At 36.0% G+C, this 14,723-nt stretch overlaps 1 protein-coding gene across 8 annotated transcripts in view; it reads right to left on the minus strand.

Annotated features, from left to right (window-relative positions):
- Positions 1–14,723, minus strand: part of NEK1 (NIMA related kinase 1) — a 155,588-nt gene that overhangs the window by 44,856 nt on the left and 96,009 nt on the right. For 7 of the 8 annotated variants that reach the window (XM_051966368.1, XM_051966365.1, XM_051966373.1 and 4 more), the window contains 2 exons: positions 7,406–7,501; positions 2,619–2,783 (listed from right to left, as the gene is read on the minus strand). In XM_051966368.1, the coding sequence (XP_051822328.1) occupies positions 2,619–2,783; positions 7,406–7,501 (261 nt within the window). The remainder of the gene's footprint in view (positions 1–2,618; positions 2,784–7,405; positions 7,502–14,723) is intronic. The other variant, XM_051966366.1, reaches the window with a different exon arrangement.

A 14,723-nucleotide genomic window follows, 5' to 3' on the forward strand; every position in this document is an offset into this window, starting at 1 on the left:
ACAAAAGCAATCATGGAAAACGAGAATTTACAGTCTGACGAATAAAAGACCCAAATGACGCTGATGCTGGCAAGGGGGAAAGTAAATTTAATTTGGTAAAAATAGTTTCAGGAGAATAGGCTATAAATTATATCACATTGATTTTCAAGATTTAAACTCTTTTGATAGTACATACTTTTTTCTTTATTAAAATTAGGATTTTTTTTTTCAACTATCATCCTATACTGCTGTACTAGTATCAACATAAAGTTTTGGCTCAATACACATTTATTTGTCAGTCTCATTTTTGGCTTATAAGAAGTTAATGACAGAAGAATAAAATAACAGAGGATTAGAAGAATTCTATAATGACAAAGCAATACAAATGAAAGAATCATTGGAAAAAAAAAAAAAAGGTAAGCTCATTGTAACTGTAATAATCAACCTTGATCCCTGGGAACTGATAATGATACTTCTCTTCTTGGTTTATAATGTAGAGAATTAAAGGGGCTGAAAATTGCACATTATTAGATATGGTCACAGTATTGGCTGTTTTTGCTTAATTTTAACAATGGAAGGTTCAGTTCTGAGAGGTGATAAGTTTGGAAATATGCAGAAAGGGTATATCCAAAAATGACAGGAAAAACCATTTAAAACAAAAGATTTTAAATATTAAAAACAAACAATAATATCATACAAATGTAGACAGATGTAGAATGGGACAAAACCCAAAATTTCTAAGTTTAGCTTTTATCTTATTTCTAATTTATATGATTATATTCTTGTATTTACATTGAAATACTGATATGAACAATTAAAAAATCAGACCAATCAGAATATTAATAAAGCAGATTAAAAAGAAATGAGTTTAATTACATTGGAATTTCATTATGAAAGGGAAAAGGAATAAGCATTTATTAAGTACCTAATATATGCCAGTTACTGTACTAAATGTTTTGCAAATTTTATCACTCTCAATTCTCACACCACCACTGTGAGGTAGATGTTGTTATTACAGTTGAGGAAACTGAGGGATTACTATAAGGTCACAGGTTTTATTAGCTTGAGTCCATATTTGAACTCAAGTCTTCTTGACTGCACTGCCTATCTACCTATCATTACAGCATCATTAGCTATATAAAAGAATTTGGTATATAGATAGTTTATCTTAGATTCTAAAAATGATAATTACTGAAATCAATTAATCAAAAAGTTTTTATTAAGCATTGTTATGTTGGGAACTGGGGATATAGAAATGCAAATATGATTCCTGCTCCACCCTTCAGGTAGCTTAGGTTAACAACAGCATAACTAAAGGGTATAACAACTGATAAGTTTTATTAAATTCCTACTTGTGCCAGTCACTGAATCAGATGCTGGGAATACAAACAAAAATATGAAACAATCCCTTATTCTAAGGAGCTAATATTCTAAAACCAGAGACAATACAGACAGATGCAGGGCCCCCTCATCCAGTACCTGGACCACTGAGGTAACTTGAGGGACGGTATTCCTGCTTCAAGTTTCTTCCAGCTGCAGGACCTGCTCTGCTGCGACATCAGGGGTCTTCCTAAAGTGTAGGTCTGACTAGGTCAACCCTCCTGTGGTCTGACTAGGTCAACCCTCCTGTGGCTCTCTATCATCTCTAGGATCTATTTTAAAATCCTATTTGGCTTTTAAAGGATTTTGCAATGATTCCTCCCCTGGACATTTCTCCCCTTCACACACTCTATGAGCCAATGACACTGGCTTTCTTGCTTGTTCCTCAAACATGACAAGCTGTTTTCTGACAACATACCTTTTCTGGCTGTCTCCCTTACTTATCTCTCCCTTCTCACCTCTGTCTTCTGGCTCTCCTCAAGACTTAACTAAAGTCCCACCTTCTGTAAAAAAGATCTTTTCTGTATCTACATCCCCCTACTTCCAACTTGCCTCTTTTCGCGCCTTCCCTCTGTGATTACCTCCATTTTACATTATTTTTATGTTGTGTGTAGATAGTTGTTTGCATGTTCTCTTCTGTTAGAATATAAACTCATTTAAGGCAGGGACCATGTGTTTGTCTTTTTCTGTATTTTGAACACTTAGCATGGTGCCTGAAGCTTAGTGCGCATTTAATACAAAATGAGTAGATATATATAAACACAAGGTAGTAATTGAGGAAAAACACAGGCAATTGAGGAGGATAAAGAGAGGTATTATGAAGGAGCCAGTCCTATGGTTTTGAAGTGTGAGAATCTATGAGACAAAGGTGAGGAGCTAACCAGAGTTCAGATAAAATAGAGCACTCTTTCCCCTCTCTGCCCCCGTCCTCCAAAGCCCTAGGGTATTATCCCATGAAAGGGAGAAAAGAGAAAAAATTCACTAAAAATAAAGGACATTTATGAAAAGTCTCACTTAAAAGAGCTCAGGGGGGCTCTGGCGTACAAATTCTCAATCACAAAAAAACTTTAACATTCTTAAGAAGAAATAATTTGTTTTTCTTAAAGAACTTTCCATGTGTGGATGTATCTTCCCTTTCATGAGATATTTACATCATTTATATCAGAAATTGACAATTGGCTTACTTAAAAATTTGTTTCTGAAATATCATTTTCATCCAACCTATTTTTTTCCTTAGTTAAACATTTCAAAGAACTTACCACACCCACTTCTTTCAAAGCTGATGTAATAGAGATAACTGGCATATTATTCTTCACCTGTAACTGGGAAGAAGGGCTACTTGATTCATGCTGTTCCTGGGAATGACCAGGTGCTGCTCTCTCACTGGAAGGCACATTAATCATTTTTATGCCTTTAGCTTCTAACTGTAAAAAAACCCAACCAAACAAACAAACAAAAAAGGTTTATAGATGAAAATTCAAATGTGTAGATGAAAAAAAGCATATGAAAAAACACATTTGTCAACTTGGTAGACTAAATTTAGATTAAGGGTTCATGGATAACAACATACCTTGGATAATTTTTATCAAATTGTATAATACCTTATTTTTTATTACAAAAAAAAAGCAATGAAAAGATCATTGACTTCCAATTAATCTAATATTAATTTTTCTTTTATTTCAAATCAGTGTTTACAGACTATAAAAATCATTCTATCAATCATACTCTTTAAAATGAATTTATTTGCAGTTTCCAGCATATTTTCCAATAGACATCAAATAGCATTTAAAAATGGAAATATCAATTGTCACAGAGAAAGAAAAAGAATGACACTTTCAGGGGCTGGGCTACAAATTCAAGTTCCGTAACCAATTTGGTGCCTTTAGGTAGATACCCTACTTTTACCCTAAAATTCAAGTCTATAAACAGCACAACTAATAATAACAACAATTATACCTAACACACAGCATTTTATATGTCAAATGCTGTGCACAATTATTATCTCATTTTAGCCTCTGAGAGGCAGATGCTATTATTATCCCCATTTTTCAGATAAGGAAATTGAGGCAAACAAAGATTAAGTGATTTGCTGTGGACCAAAGAGCTGCGTGTCCAATGTGTGGGCATATCTTGCCTTTCATCACAGATATCTTATAAAATGATCTATCATTTTCAAGATTATGTAGTTTCTACTACAGATTTTCTTGTTTTCATTCAAATGCCCTTACAAAAAAATCATCAGAGATGAAACTATCAGAAGGACAAGATAGAAATAAAAGTAGAACAGATTTGTCAATATTTTTGTAACTGACCATCTTCATCACTGATAACAATGGAATCACCATATTTGACCAAAGAGTTCACAAGGGAGTAGCAATCCTAAATCCTAAAAAAATCCGTGTTAACAAAATTTTATCAGCACATTTCTAATGCTAGCCAGTTATAAAAATACATAACACATAATTCTTAATTCACTATCACCACATTTGCTCAAGATTCCAACTTTGAAAAAGTTTCCTTTGGACATTACAGGTTTTCTTACTAACTTCCAGTCAAGACAGCCACTTAAAAGGTAGGCTGATCATTTCCCATTTACCTACTCTAACAAAAATCTAAAATTTGTATAGGATTGCATAATGATCAAGAAATCTAATGAAAAATCAATTACTTCTTGTATTCCAGAACTACACAAAATGGCAGCTAAAGCCCATAGTCAATAGAAAAGGAGACTGCCAGCAAAGCCAGAACTAGCCTAGGCCAACAAGCAGCAGCTTTCCACAGCATGACTCAAGTCATTCAGTGACATGACATTAGCTATGGGACTCATACTGTATCAGCAACTGGCTACCCTCTGGTCCCTCTGGCTGGAGGGCTAAGTAACAACTGCTCCCAAAGCATCCTTCCATACATAGAGGTCTTTTGTGCATACACTCTAAAGGAGAGAAAGGGGATGGTTAAGATACTAGAAAAACATATGTCCTGATCTCATCAGCTCCTATTATTAGTTCTGCTTCTCTAGTCCTAATCTTTCCGCTGATCTAGACATTATTTCTAACTGCCTACTGGACATCCTGAATGGGATGTCCTGTTGATTTTAAAGTCAACATGTCCAAAACTGAATTCCTCATTACCTCTAAAACTTCCTTTTCCTTACTACTACCTTTCCCATTACTGTTGAAAGCATCACTATTCGACTGGTTCTCAACCTAGATATCTATCCTCAATACTCTGTTCTCTTACACATTTAGTCAGTCACCCAGCATTTACTTGATATCTACCATTTGCCGTATACTGTCTGAAATATTCTGGAGATACAAAGTAAGGCAGAAGAAAGTCCCTCCCAGCTCAAATTTAGTTGGGGAGATAATAAACAAACAACTATGTACAAATAAGTTAAATAAAAGTCAAACAGGACAAGACTAATAAAGAGAAGGCACAAGAATTAACAAATTGCAGAAAGCTTCCTTTATAAATGGTGAAATTTTAGCAGGGATTTGAAGGAAACAAGAAAACCAAGAGGAAGATAGAATGGAGAACATTCCATGCATAAGGAAAAGCCAAAGAACAATAAAGGAATCTACTACAAATTTGGATTAAGTATATGTTAAGTATAAGACAGTAAAAATAAGACATAAAAGTGGCAACTAATTCCTTTAATCCTATAAATGCATTTATATGTAAGTATAATTCTTAAGTTCTCTCAATTTAAAAAAAGAAAAAAAGATAGACCAGACCCAAAGTCTGAAAATTTCATTATAGAATTAGGGCAAAGAAGTATATGTGAAACTAGAACCACCAGAACTTTATCAACTACTAGTTCCTGAAGTTCATAAATTTATAAGATATCCACAAAATATGCAACTTGGAAAAAATGTTAATCAGCAATGCCACCAAAATTTGGCTTGTTTCATAATGCCAACTAGAAAACTAATATTATTGAGAGTTTAATTACTTCTGAAGCAAAATGCAATGGAAATTATATCTTAAGCACATTTAATTATTAAAAAACAATCTAGGGGCACTCCGGCCATGGAGTCAGATGGACCTGAGTTCAGATCAGACCTCAGACACTTAATATGTGCTAGACTGGCAAATCACTTAACCCCAAATGCCTCTCAAAAAAAAAAGGTTTAACAGGGACACTGATACATTGTTGGTGGAATTGTGAACACATCCAGCCATTCTAGAGAGCAGTTTGGAACTATGCTCAAAAAATTATCAAACTGTGCATACCCTTTGATCCAGCAGTGTTTCTACTGGGTTTACACCCCAAAGAGATACTAAAGAAGGGAAAGGGACCTGTATGTGCCAAAATGTTTGTGGCAGCCCTGTTTGTAGTGGCTAGAAGCTGGAAAATGAATGGATGCCCATCAATTGGAGAATGGCTGGGTAAATTGTAGTATATGAACATTATGGAATGTTATTGTTCTGTAAGGAATGACCAGCAGGATGAATACAGAGAGGACTGGCGAGACTTACATGAACTGATGCTAAGTGAAATGAGCAGAACCAGGAGATCATTATATACCTCAACAACAATACTGTATGAGGATATATTCTGATGGAAGTGGATTTCTTCGATAAAGAGAGCTAATTCAGTTTCAATTGATCAAGGATGGACAGAAGCAGCTACACCCAAAGAAAGAACACTGGGAAATGAATATAAACTGCTTGCATTTTTATTTTTCTTCCCGGGTTATTTATACCTTCTGAATCCAATTCTCCCTGTGCAACAAGAGAACTGTTCGGTTCTGCACACATATGTTGTATCTAGGATATACTGTAACCTATTTAACATGTAAAGAACTGCTTGCCATCTAGGGGAGGGAGTGGAGGGAGGGAGGGGAAAAATCGGAACAGAAGTGAGTGCAAGGGATAATGTTGTAAAAAATTACCCTGGCATGGGTTCTGTCAATAAAAAGTTGTTAAAAAAAAAAAAAAAAGTTTAAACTGAGATAAATATTAACAAATAGCATGCTCTCACCATATTAAATGGATCAAAAGGAATTTCACAAAAGATTTCATAAACCCTAAAGAAGGTGGAATTTTAAATGTTATTCAATTCACATTAAGTTTTTTAAAAATTTGAGTTGCTTTTTGTCTAAGTGAGAAATAGCATGGGAAAGCTGGATTCAGAGAGAGCAAGATTTGTGTTCAAGTCCCAGTGCTGAGATAGACTGATCACAAGCAATTAATCTATAGTAATCAAACAATAATCACAATTTACTAGATGTTGATTTGCCTTGGCACAAGAAATTTCCTCACCAAGAGCCAATGAAAAAATAGGTTTGATTAAAAAAAAAAGTTATCCAAAAAACAACACTTACCAAATATTTTTTTTTACTATGCCTATAAAAATCTGAAATATAGTAAGTCCATTTTATGGTAGAAAACTTATAAAAAATATATGAAACACTATTAAACTAGGTAAACACTGATAGTCAAATTGTATTAGGACAGAACTTGAGCTATATTCATTTTAAGAATGATAAACATATTTGAATATAAAGATCTAAAATATATTTTGCCCATTTGGATATTCCTCTAACATGGCATTTTCCAAAAAAGCTGAGGCTTTGTAAAACAATTTGAAGTCATTTACTAGATTATATTGACACAATAAATAGCTGAGAATTATTTTCTAATTCAAATTGGATACTCATAGAATTTTGGAAGTAAGAGAAACTAGCATTTACCTGATCAGATCCTATTAACTTTGTAGATGAAGAATCTGAATTTCACAAAATTAAATGGCTTGGCCAAATCACATACACAATGACAGAGACATGATTATAACTGATCTCTCACCATTTCTCTATTTTTTTCATTATGGGCACCAACTACATGGCCAGCACTGAAGTACTAAAATACTAGTGTTCTCAAATAATCTAGTTATCCACATTACAAAGAGAGTACACAGTGGTAGAGGAATAGTCTTCATTAGTTTCAAATTTGAAGCATACACATTCATGTTTTGATTAATCTAAAAAAGTGTGAAGACATCATCAATTAGCATGGATCATATGATAATGAAAGAGATTATTACATGTTCTTCCCAAGCTCGCTTTTCTCTCTCATATGCTTCCTTTCTCTTTCGCTCTAGTTGTTCTTTCAATACAGCAGCTCGAGCATTTACCTGAGCCTGAAAATGAATAGAAGTGATTAAGTGCCACAGAAAGAAAACCTAAAGCACACAACTAAAGATTTATGAAAATGGTTATACCTTTTGATCTAGGGATCCTATGGCTATGCATATATCTAAAGGAGGTCAAGCACTAAACTACATGAAAGTATTTATAGAAGTACTTTTTGTGGTAGCAAATGACAAAAATTAAGTAATGACCATTGAGAGGGGAAATGACAACAAACTGTAGTACCTGCAGATTATGGTATATTTCTCTGCTATAAGAAATAATGAGTAAGAAAAGTATGGAAAGACTTATATGAACTGATGCAAAGGGAAGTAAAAAGAAGGAAGAGACAAAATATTTATATGGTACCTATTATATGTCAAGCACTGTACTAAGTGCTTTTAAAAATATTATCTCACAACAACCCTGTGAAGTAGATGCTATTTACTGACTCCACATTACAGTTAAGGAAATTGAAGCAAATAAGAGGATAAGTGACAAGCCCAAGGTTACATGGCCAGTGTCTGAAAAGTCACATTTGAACTCGTCTTCCTGATTTAAGATCCTGTGATTTACCCACTATGCCATGAGATTTTAGAACTGTTTTCCTAACTAAGAAAACAACATACAGGGCTACAAGAGTGAAAATAGAAACAGGAACAACAAAATCTTCAAAGTTGAATGTTCCAAAATTATACTCATTAACATGAGCTACAAAAAGATATGTCAAAACACCTTTTATGCAGCATCTGGAATATCATGAATATTGGAACACTGCATGTGAAACATAAGATTTATTAATGTCTTAATTAGTTCTTTGGGACTCAACCCTTCCCCTTTTTCCTCATTCTTCCTCTCAGGTAGAAGGTTAATACAGAGAGATAGGTAGATGATGTCAAAACAAAAGATAGCAATAAAAATTAATGAAAGGCAGGCAGGCAAGCAGGGAGGGAAAGAAGGAGGGAGGAAGGAAAGAAGGGAGAAAGGGAGGTGTAATGTTCGGGCAAGCTTTCTGTCATAGTCTGACCCAGTCTTCTCCAGCAGTCTGCCAGTATGCCAGTCTCAACCAGTCTCCCCCTGAGTCTGACTTTGTCCCCAGGTTAATTACAATTACATCATTACAGTATACTGAGTATAAGCCAGTCTAGAGTGATTACATCATTATATCATTAGATATATGTGAACTAGAGAACTATTATCTCATCAATTCCTTGTTTCAAGTATACTTCTCCAGAGTTCTTGCTCTCTACATCTCTGGCTTTTTTTTGTTTTAGAACATAGGTGGTCATGTCCTCCCTGACTTCTCAGGAAGGTGAGAACACCAAACCAGCTATTGTTAGCAAGTTTCCTCTAGGCTGAAGGGTCTTACTTGAAACAGGTATACATAAATCCATCAGCATGCAAAGTATTACACAAACACACAATAATATGACACAGGCTAGTAGTGATATAACAAATAACATGAATCAACATAAAAAATTATACATGTCCATAAGTCTTAGAAGGAGGGTATAGAAATAATAATCACACATACATCCTCAGCAGCTGATAGTCCAAAACCACTCTATTGTACATTACGTTATGTGTCAGGGAATCTAATGATTCCTGAAGATTTTGAAGTCCTACAACAGTCTCATCATGTCTCAGGGAATGATTCCTGCAGGTTTTAAAGTCCTGCAACAGTCTTATCAATAATTTTTTGATGTTCACGAGTCAATTGCCATAACTGCCATACTCTTTCAGTGGTAGGCACAATCAGTGATAGAACCACCTGATGTTTCTTGGGTCTTCTTCGTTTCAAGTGTCTTTTCCATCTCTCTCCAAGGAACAAGGCAGATACGGCCCTTTGGCATCCATCTAATTCCTTTTCCATCTATAGAGATACAAGCAAACCCTCTCCCCAGGCAGTTAACTGTTATGGGCCAGAACTTGAAACAAGGTACTAAGTCAGTGGAATTGATAGAATAAATGGTTGTTTAGCATGGTGCTTAACAGTTCTCTAGTTCAGTATATGTGTTTAGTACTTACCATAGTTCTACAAGATTCACACCTTTGATAAGAGAGCATATAAACTCAGACAAACTTAGCAGAATCAGAAGTAGGGAAGACAGAGAAGTAGTGGCAGGCTCTCCTCCTTCCCTTCTCCACTGAAACCAAGATCCAGAAGGCCTCCAGAAAACTAGCCAAGCCCCAGGTGAAGGAGATAAGACTTTGAAGGAGACAATAAAGGATTTAGACTTTAACCCCTGTTAAAAAGTCCTGTGGTGATTACTGAACTGAAAGAAGGCTGCCTCCAGAGACCCCAAGAAAACCTCAACAGAGAACATTACATTTTAAAGAAAATACTACATTTTGATGCCAGAACATGGGACTGAGTACCTTCATCTGTGACCCAGAAATTAGGGTCAGTACAAAAATAGACAAGGAAATTTTGTTAAGGGCTTACAGTAGTATTTCAGCTAAATGGGACATATGTTTAGAAAAGAGATTTCTCTCCTGAAAGGAAAATGTGACGAAAGCTTAGTCAGACTGATAAAAAATCATAAGGCTTAATTAATTGTAATTTGGGAATAGATCATTGAACTTTTAGAAACAGTACAGTTACACATCTCCTTGGTTCTCTAAGGAAAAAGAATTGAATCCAGACGAGTAGAAATTAGGAGAGCAATTATGTCAATACTACAGTGATAATGGACCTGACTCAATTTCCAAAGAAACACTTTATACATATAATTTAATACAACTGGCTTTAAGAAATTATTTAAGTATTAGAATAAGAAAAAAGAAGAAAGAACAGGACGGGGAGGAGCCAGATAAACTGGGTGAAAAGGATGAAGAATCAGATAAGAATGGAGTTAAGTATAATTTTGAATGTGGCACTTCACAGCAGGAGCATTTCCCATCCCCTGACCTACTTCCCTCAATTAATCATTCATGGGTGGAGGGAAGAGAAGGGCCGTAATACAATCAGTATCACCTATGAAGCAAGCTGACAAGATTACAAAAGGCATTAATTAAAGCTAAAAATGAAGGATAGGATATATCTGATTTAATAAATGCATACCCTATGATTGAAGAGCTTGACTCTTTAGGTCAACAAAGGAGAAGATACTCCTTTCAATCTGGAAAAAATTAAGGATTTGAAAAAGGGTTGTATTTTTTATGGGGCAGCATCATCTTATGTTAAGATGTTACTAGAGAATTTGGCTTATGCTATTTTAACCCTGAGTAACTGGAAATCCATAGCAAGGACATGTTTAGAACCTGGACAAAACTTGTGGCTTTAGAAATATCATAAATTATGTAGAATTCAAGCCCAATGCAATAAGCAAACCGGGGTTAATATACAAGTCACTTTTCACCAATTAGCAAGTGAGGGTCAGTACACAGACAATTCAACACAAATTAATTACCTCAAAACAGTGTATGAGCAAATTGCTGCTGCTGCAATCAAAGCTTGGTGCTCCCTGTCAGGAAAAGATGGAGGGGAAGCCTTCACAAAAATACAGCAAGGTCCCAATGAACTTTTTGCTGATTTTGTGGGATGTTTGTAAACAGCTGTCACAAGAACCATTGGAGAAAATGCAATTACAAGAATAATAAGACAACTGGCTAAGGAAAATGCTAATGAGGCTTCTAGAAGAATTATATGGGGATCACACAAAGATGCTTCTTTAAAGGAGATCATAATACGCTGTGCCACAGTGGGCACAAATGATTATTATACCTAGACTATGATGAACATGGGAAAACAGGGTCCCTCTTGGCAAGGGACTTCTAGAGAGACTTGACGATGCTTTCAGTGCGGAAAAATTGGACATCTGAGAGCCCAATGTAGGTATAGAGATAGAAGACAGGGTGAGAGAAGACCTAAAACCCTATGTCCAAAATGCCATAAGGGCTTCCACTGGGCCTCAGAATGTAGATTGACGCAGGGAAATGACAGGTGGGGCCAGCTCCAAGATATACAAAAGAGAGGTGGGGCATGATGGCAGCCGAAGTTACATCCAGAGAATCTTTAGAAGTTGAACACTCTGATGTGATTAATCAGCAGAAAAGCACTCAGATGGCAAAAAGGGATTACAATTAGAGAGAATACAGGCTTTTTTAACTCAACAGAAGGGCAGTGTCTAGTGCAAGCAGCTCCAATATAATCTCCAGGCAATGTGGAGAAATTTAGAAAGTGGTAAATAGAAGGGACTAGATAGGTTAACTGCTTGGGAGAAAGGGTTTGCTTGTATTTCTACAATTGGAGAAGTAATCAGATGGATACCAACGAGCACCTGGAGAGAGACAGAAAAAGCCAAAAAAAACCCTCAAAACAAAGAAGACCTAAGAAACATCTGACACTGAAATACCATGGCAATAATGAGACTGTTAAAGAACTTTAAAACCAGCAGGAATCGCTGGATTCCCTGATTAGAAAAATTGTTGATAAAGATTGTTGCAAGACTTGAAACCAGCAGGAATCATTGGGATTCCCTAACATAAGATGAGACTATTGCAGGACTTCAAAACTTGCAGGAATTATTGGATTCCTGGCACATGAAGTAATGGACAATAGATTCCTTTTAGACTATTTCTAGGACTTATGGACATGTATAATTCTGTTGATTCATGTTATTTGTTATATCACTACTAGCCTGTGTTATGTAACTATGTTCTTATGTAATTTATGTAATTATGTGTAATACCTCCCATATTGATGGATTTATGTATACTTGTTTTAAGAGTGAGACCCTTCAGAAAACTGCTTGTTTGATTTGATTTCCCATTTCCTTTGGTGTTTTCATCTCCCTTCCTGAGAAGTCAGGGAGGGCGTGATCACCTCCTTTTATGGTGTTTTTATTCCTTTTTTGAGCAGTCAGGGAAGGCGTGATCACCTCCTTGAAAAGTCAGGGAGGTCATGACCACCTATATTCTAAAAACAAAAGAAAGCGGGAGATATTGTGGGCCAGAACTTGAAATAAGGTGCTAAGTAAGTGGAATTGATAGAGACAATGGTTATTTAGCATGGTGCTTAAACAGTTCTCTAGTTCAGTACATGTGTTTAGTACTTACTATAATTCTGCAAGATTCACACTTTTGATAAGAGACCACATAAGCTCAGACAAACTCAGCCAGAATCAGAAGTAGGGAAGACAGAGAAGTAGTGGCAGGCTCTCCTCCTTCCCTTCTCCACTGAAACCAAGATCCAGAAGGCCTCCAGAAAACTAGCCAAGCCCCAGGTGAAGGAGATAAGACTTTGAAGGAGACAATAAAGGATTTGGACTTTAACCCCTGTTAAAAAGTCCTGTGGTGATTACTGAACTGAAAGAAGGCTGCCTCCAGAGACCTCAAGAAAACTGAAAAAAGAGAACATTACATTTTAAAGAGAATATTACAGTTAACCTATCTGGTCCCTCCCGTTCACCACTTTCTGGATCTTTTCACATCACTTGCTACTTGCACTGGACACTGCCCTTCCGGTGGGTTATAAAACCTGTCTGTGGAGCCAGTGAATCTTTATCAAAAACTTAATAGTATAAAGAACTAAATTCAGAAGTTCTCTAGGGTTACCTGTTCTTCCCCCTTTCTTTTGTTTTTAGAGGAGCACCTTGATATCTGTTTCTCCTCTCTATTATAGCCTGTCCTTGAGGATTAAAAGATATGTCATTATGATACAATGCACAAAAGTGTGCAAAATGTTTAGAAGTATATGCAGGTCCATTACCTGTTTTTATTGCTTGTGGCACACCCATAATTGCAAAAGCTTATGTAAGGAATTCAGTGACCACTTCGGCTGACTCTTTTGCTTCAGGTATTGCAAAAATAAATGTTGAAAAGGTGTCTACTACAACGTGGATAAAAGACAGGCGATCAAAAGATTTATAATGGGTCACATCCATTTGCCAAATTTCATTGAGTCTCAAACCCTGGAGGGACCGTGGAAAGGAAGGCAAGCTGTACAGTAGAGTCCTAAAAAACTATAGTAAAAACAAAAACTTTGTTTTGTGAGCCTTTAAATAAACTTCATAACCCTGAGTGAGGGGGATAATTGTCCTCAGCTGCCGCATCTGGCCGTGAGCTGTAGTTTGAGGACCCCCTGCTGTATAGGCTTTTACTATGCTCCTAGCTTCCTCTCTGTTATCCCAAATTGCAAACGTAAAGTTCAAGCAGCCTGATGGTATTTATAATGAGATACTTGGGCTGCCTAAAATAAAGGAGTATTGGCCAAAATGGTTAGAAGGCTATCTGCTTTTTGAATTTGCATAAAAAATAGGACCTGGAAGTCACTATGAGAATGGACATGCAAGATATAAATCTAACCTGGATGCTTTCTCACTTGCTCTTGAAGTTCCTTAAAGAGCTGATATATATTAGAAGCTACAAATTTTATTTGGTTGTGGCAATTCTTTATACCACTACTAAACAGGCCGAATCAGATATTACCTCCTGGATAATAAGAGATAGAATGATTGCGTACAATTCATTTTGCTGAGTAGACTGAAAAGGAGTTCTGATTACTCTCTTTATAGTTAAGTCATGAGAGCATACAGCACAAATGTTATGTTTGGATGCATCTATAAAAGTAGTTGGATTTTTTAAGAGAAACCTTAGAAATCTTTTCTTCAAAAATCCATTACCAATTATGTAAAAGCCGGGTTATCTTTAATGGAGACCCCGTGTGTAAAATATGGACCCATGGCCAATAAAATCTGCCACTCTGGGATGGTTTCACAGCATACATGAATTTGTCCATTGGTATAAAAGGAGTATTATCTTGTCAGGTCTTACCCCAGGTAATTATACTGCTCGCTTAACAGCCTTTAATAAAATTCTAGCTACAAGCACTGGGTAAGGCCTAAGGCTTTGTTCTAGTCATGCTGGGAGGTTCACCCACTCTATCACACTGTCTCCTTAATGAAGGACTTCTGTGGGTGCTTCTTTTATACAAAAACTGATATTTCCAAGGGTTTTTGAGTGACTCTTTCAACCATATTAGATAAAGCCAGTTCAATTTCTCTCAAAGCCTCTTGAGCTTTTTTTGTAAGCTAGCATGGTGAGTTTAAACCATTGTCTCACCTTAAAATGTCATATAATTGTTGTAACTGATAGGTAGTTAAGCCTAACACTGGCCGCATCCATTGGATATCTCCTATCAATTTCTGAAAGTCATTTAAAGCTTTTAACTTCTCTGTTCTTAAAAAAAACTTTTATACTATAAGCACCTTAGGATAAACTTCATATCCT

This window comes from Antechinus flavipes, chromosome 6 (assembly GCF_016432865.1).
Source record: "Antechinus flavipes isolate AdamAnt ecotype Samford, QLD, Australia chromosome 6, AdamAnt_v2, whole genome shotgun sequence".
NCBI classification, from domain to species: Eukaryota; Metazoa; Chordata; class Mammalia; order Dasyuromorphia; family Dasyuridae; genus Antechinus; species Antechinus flavipes.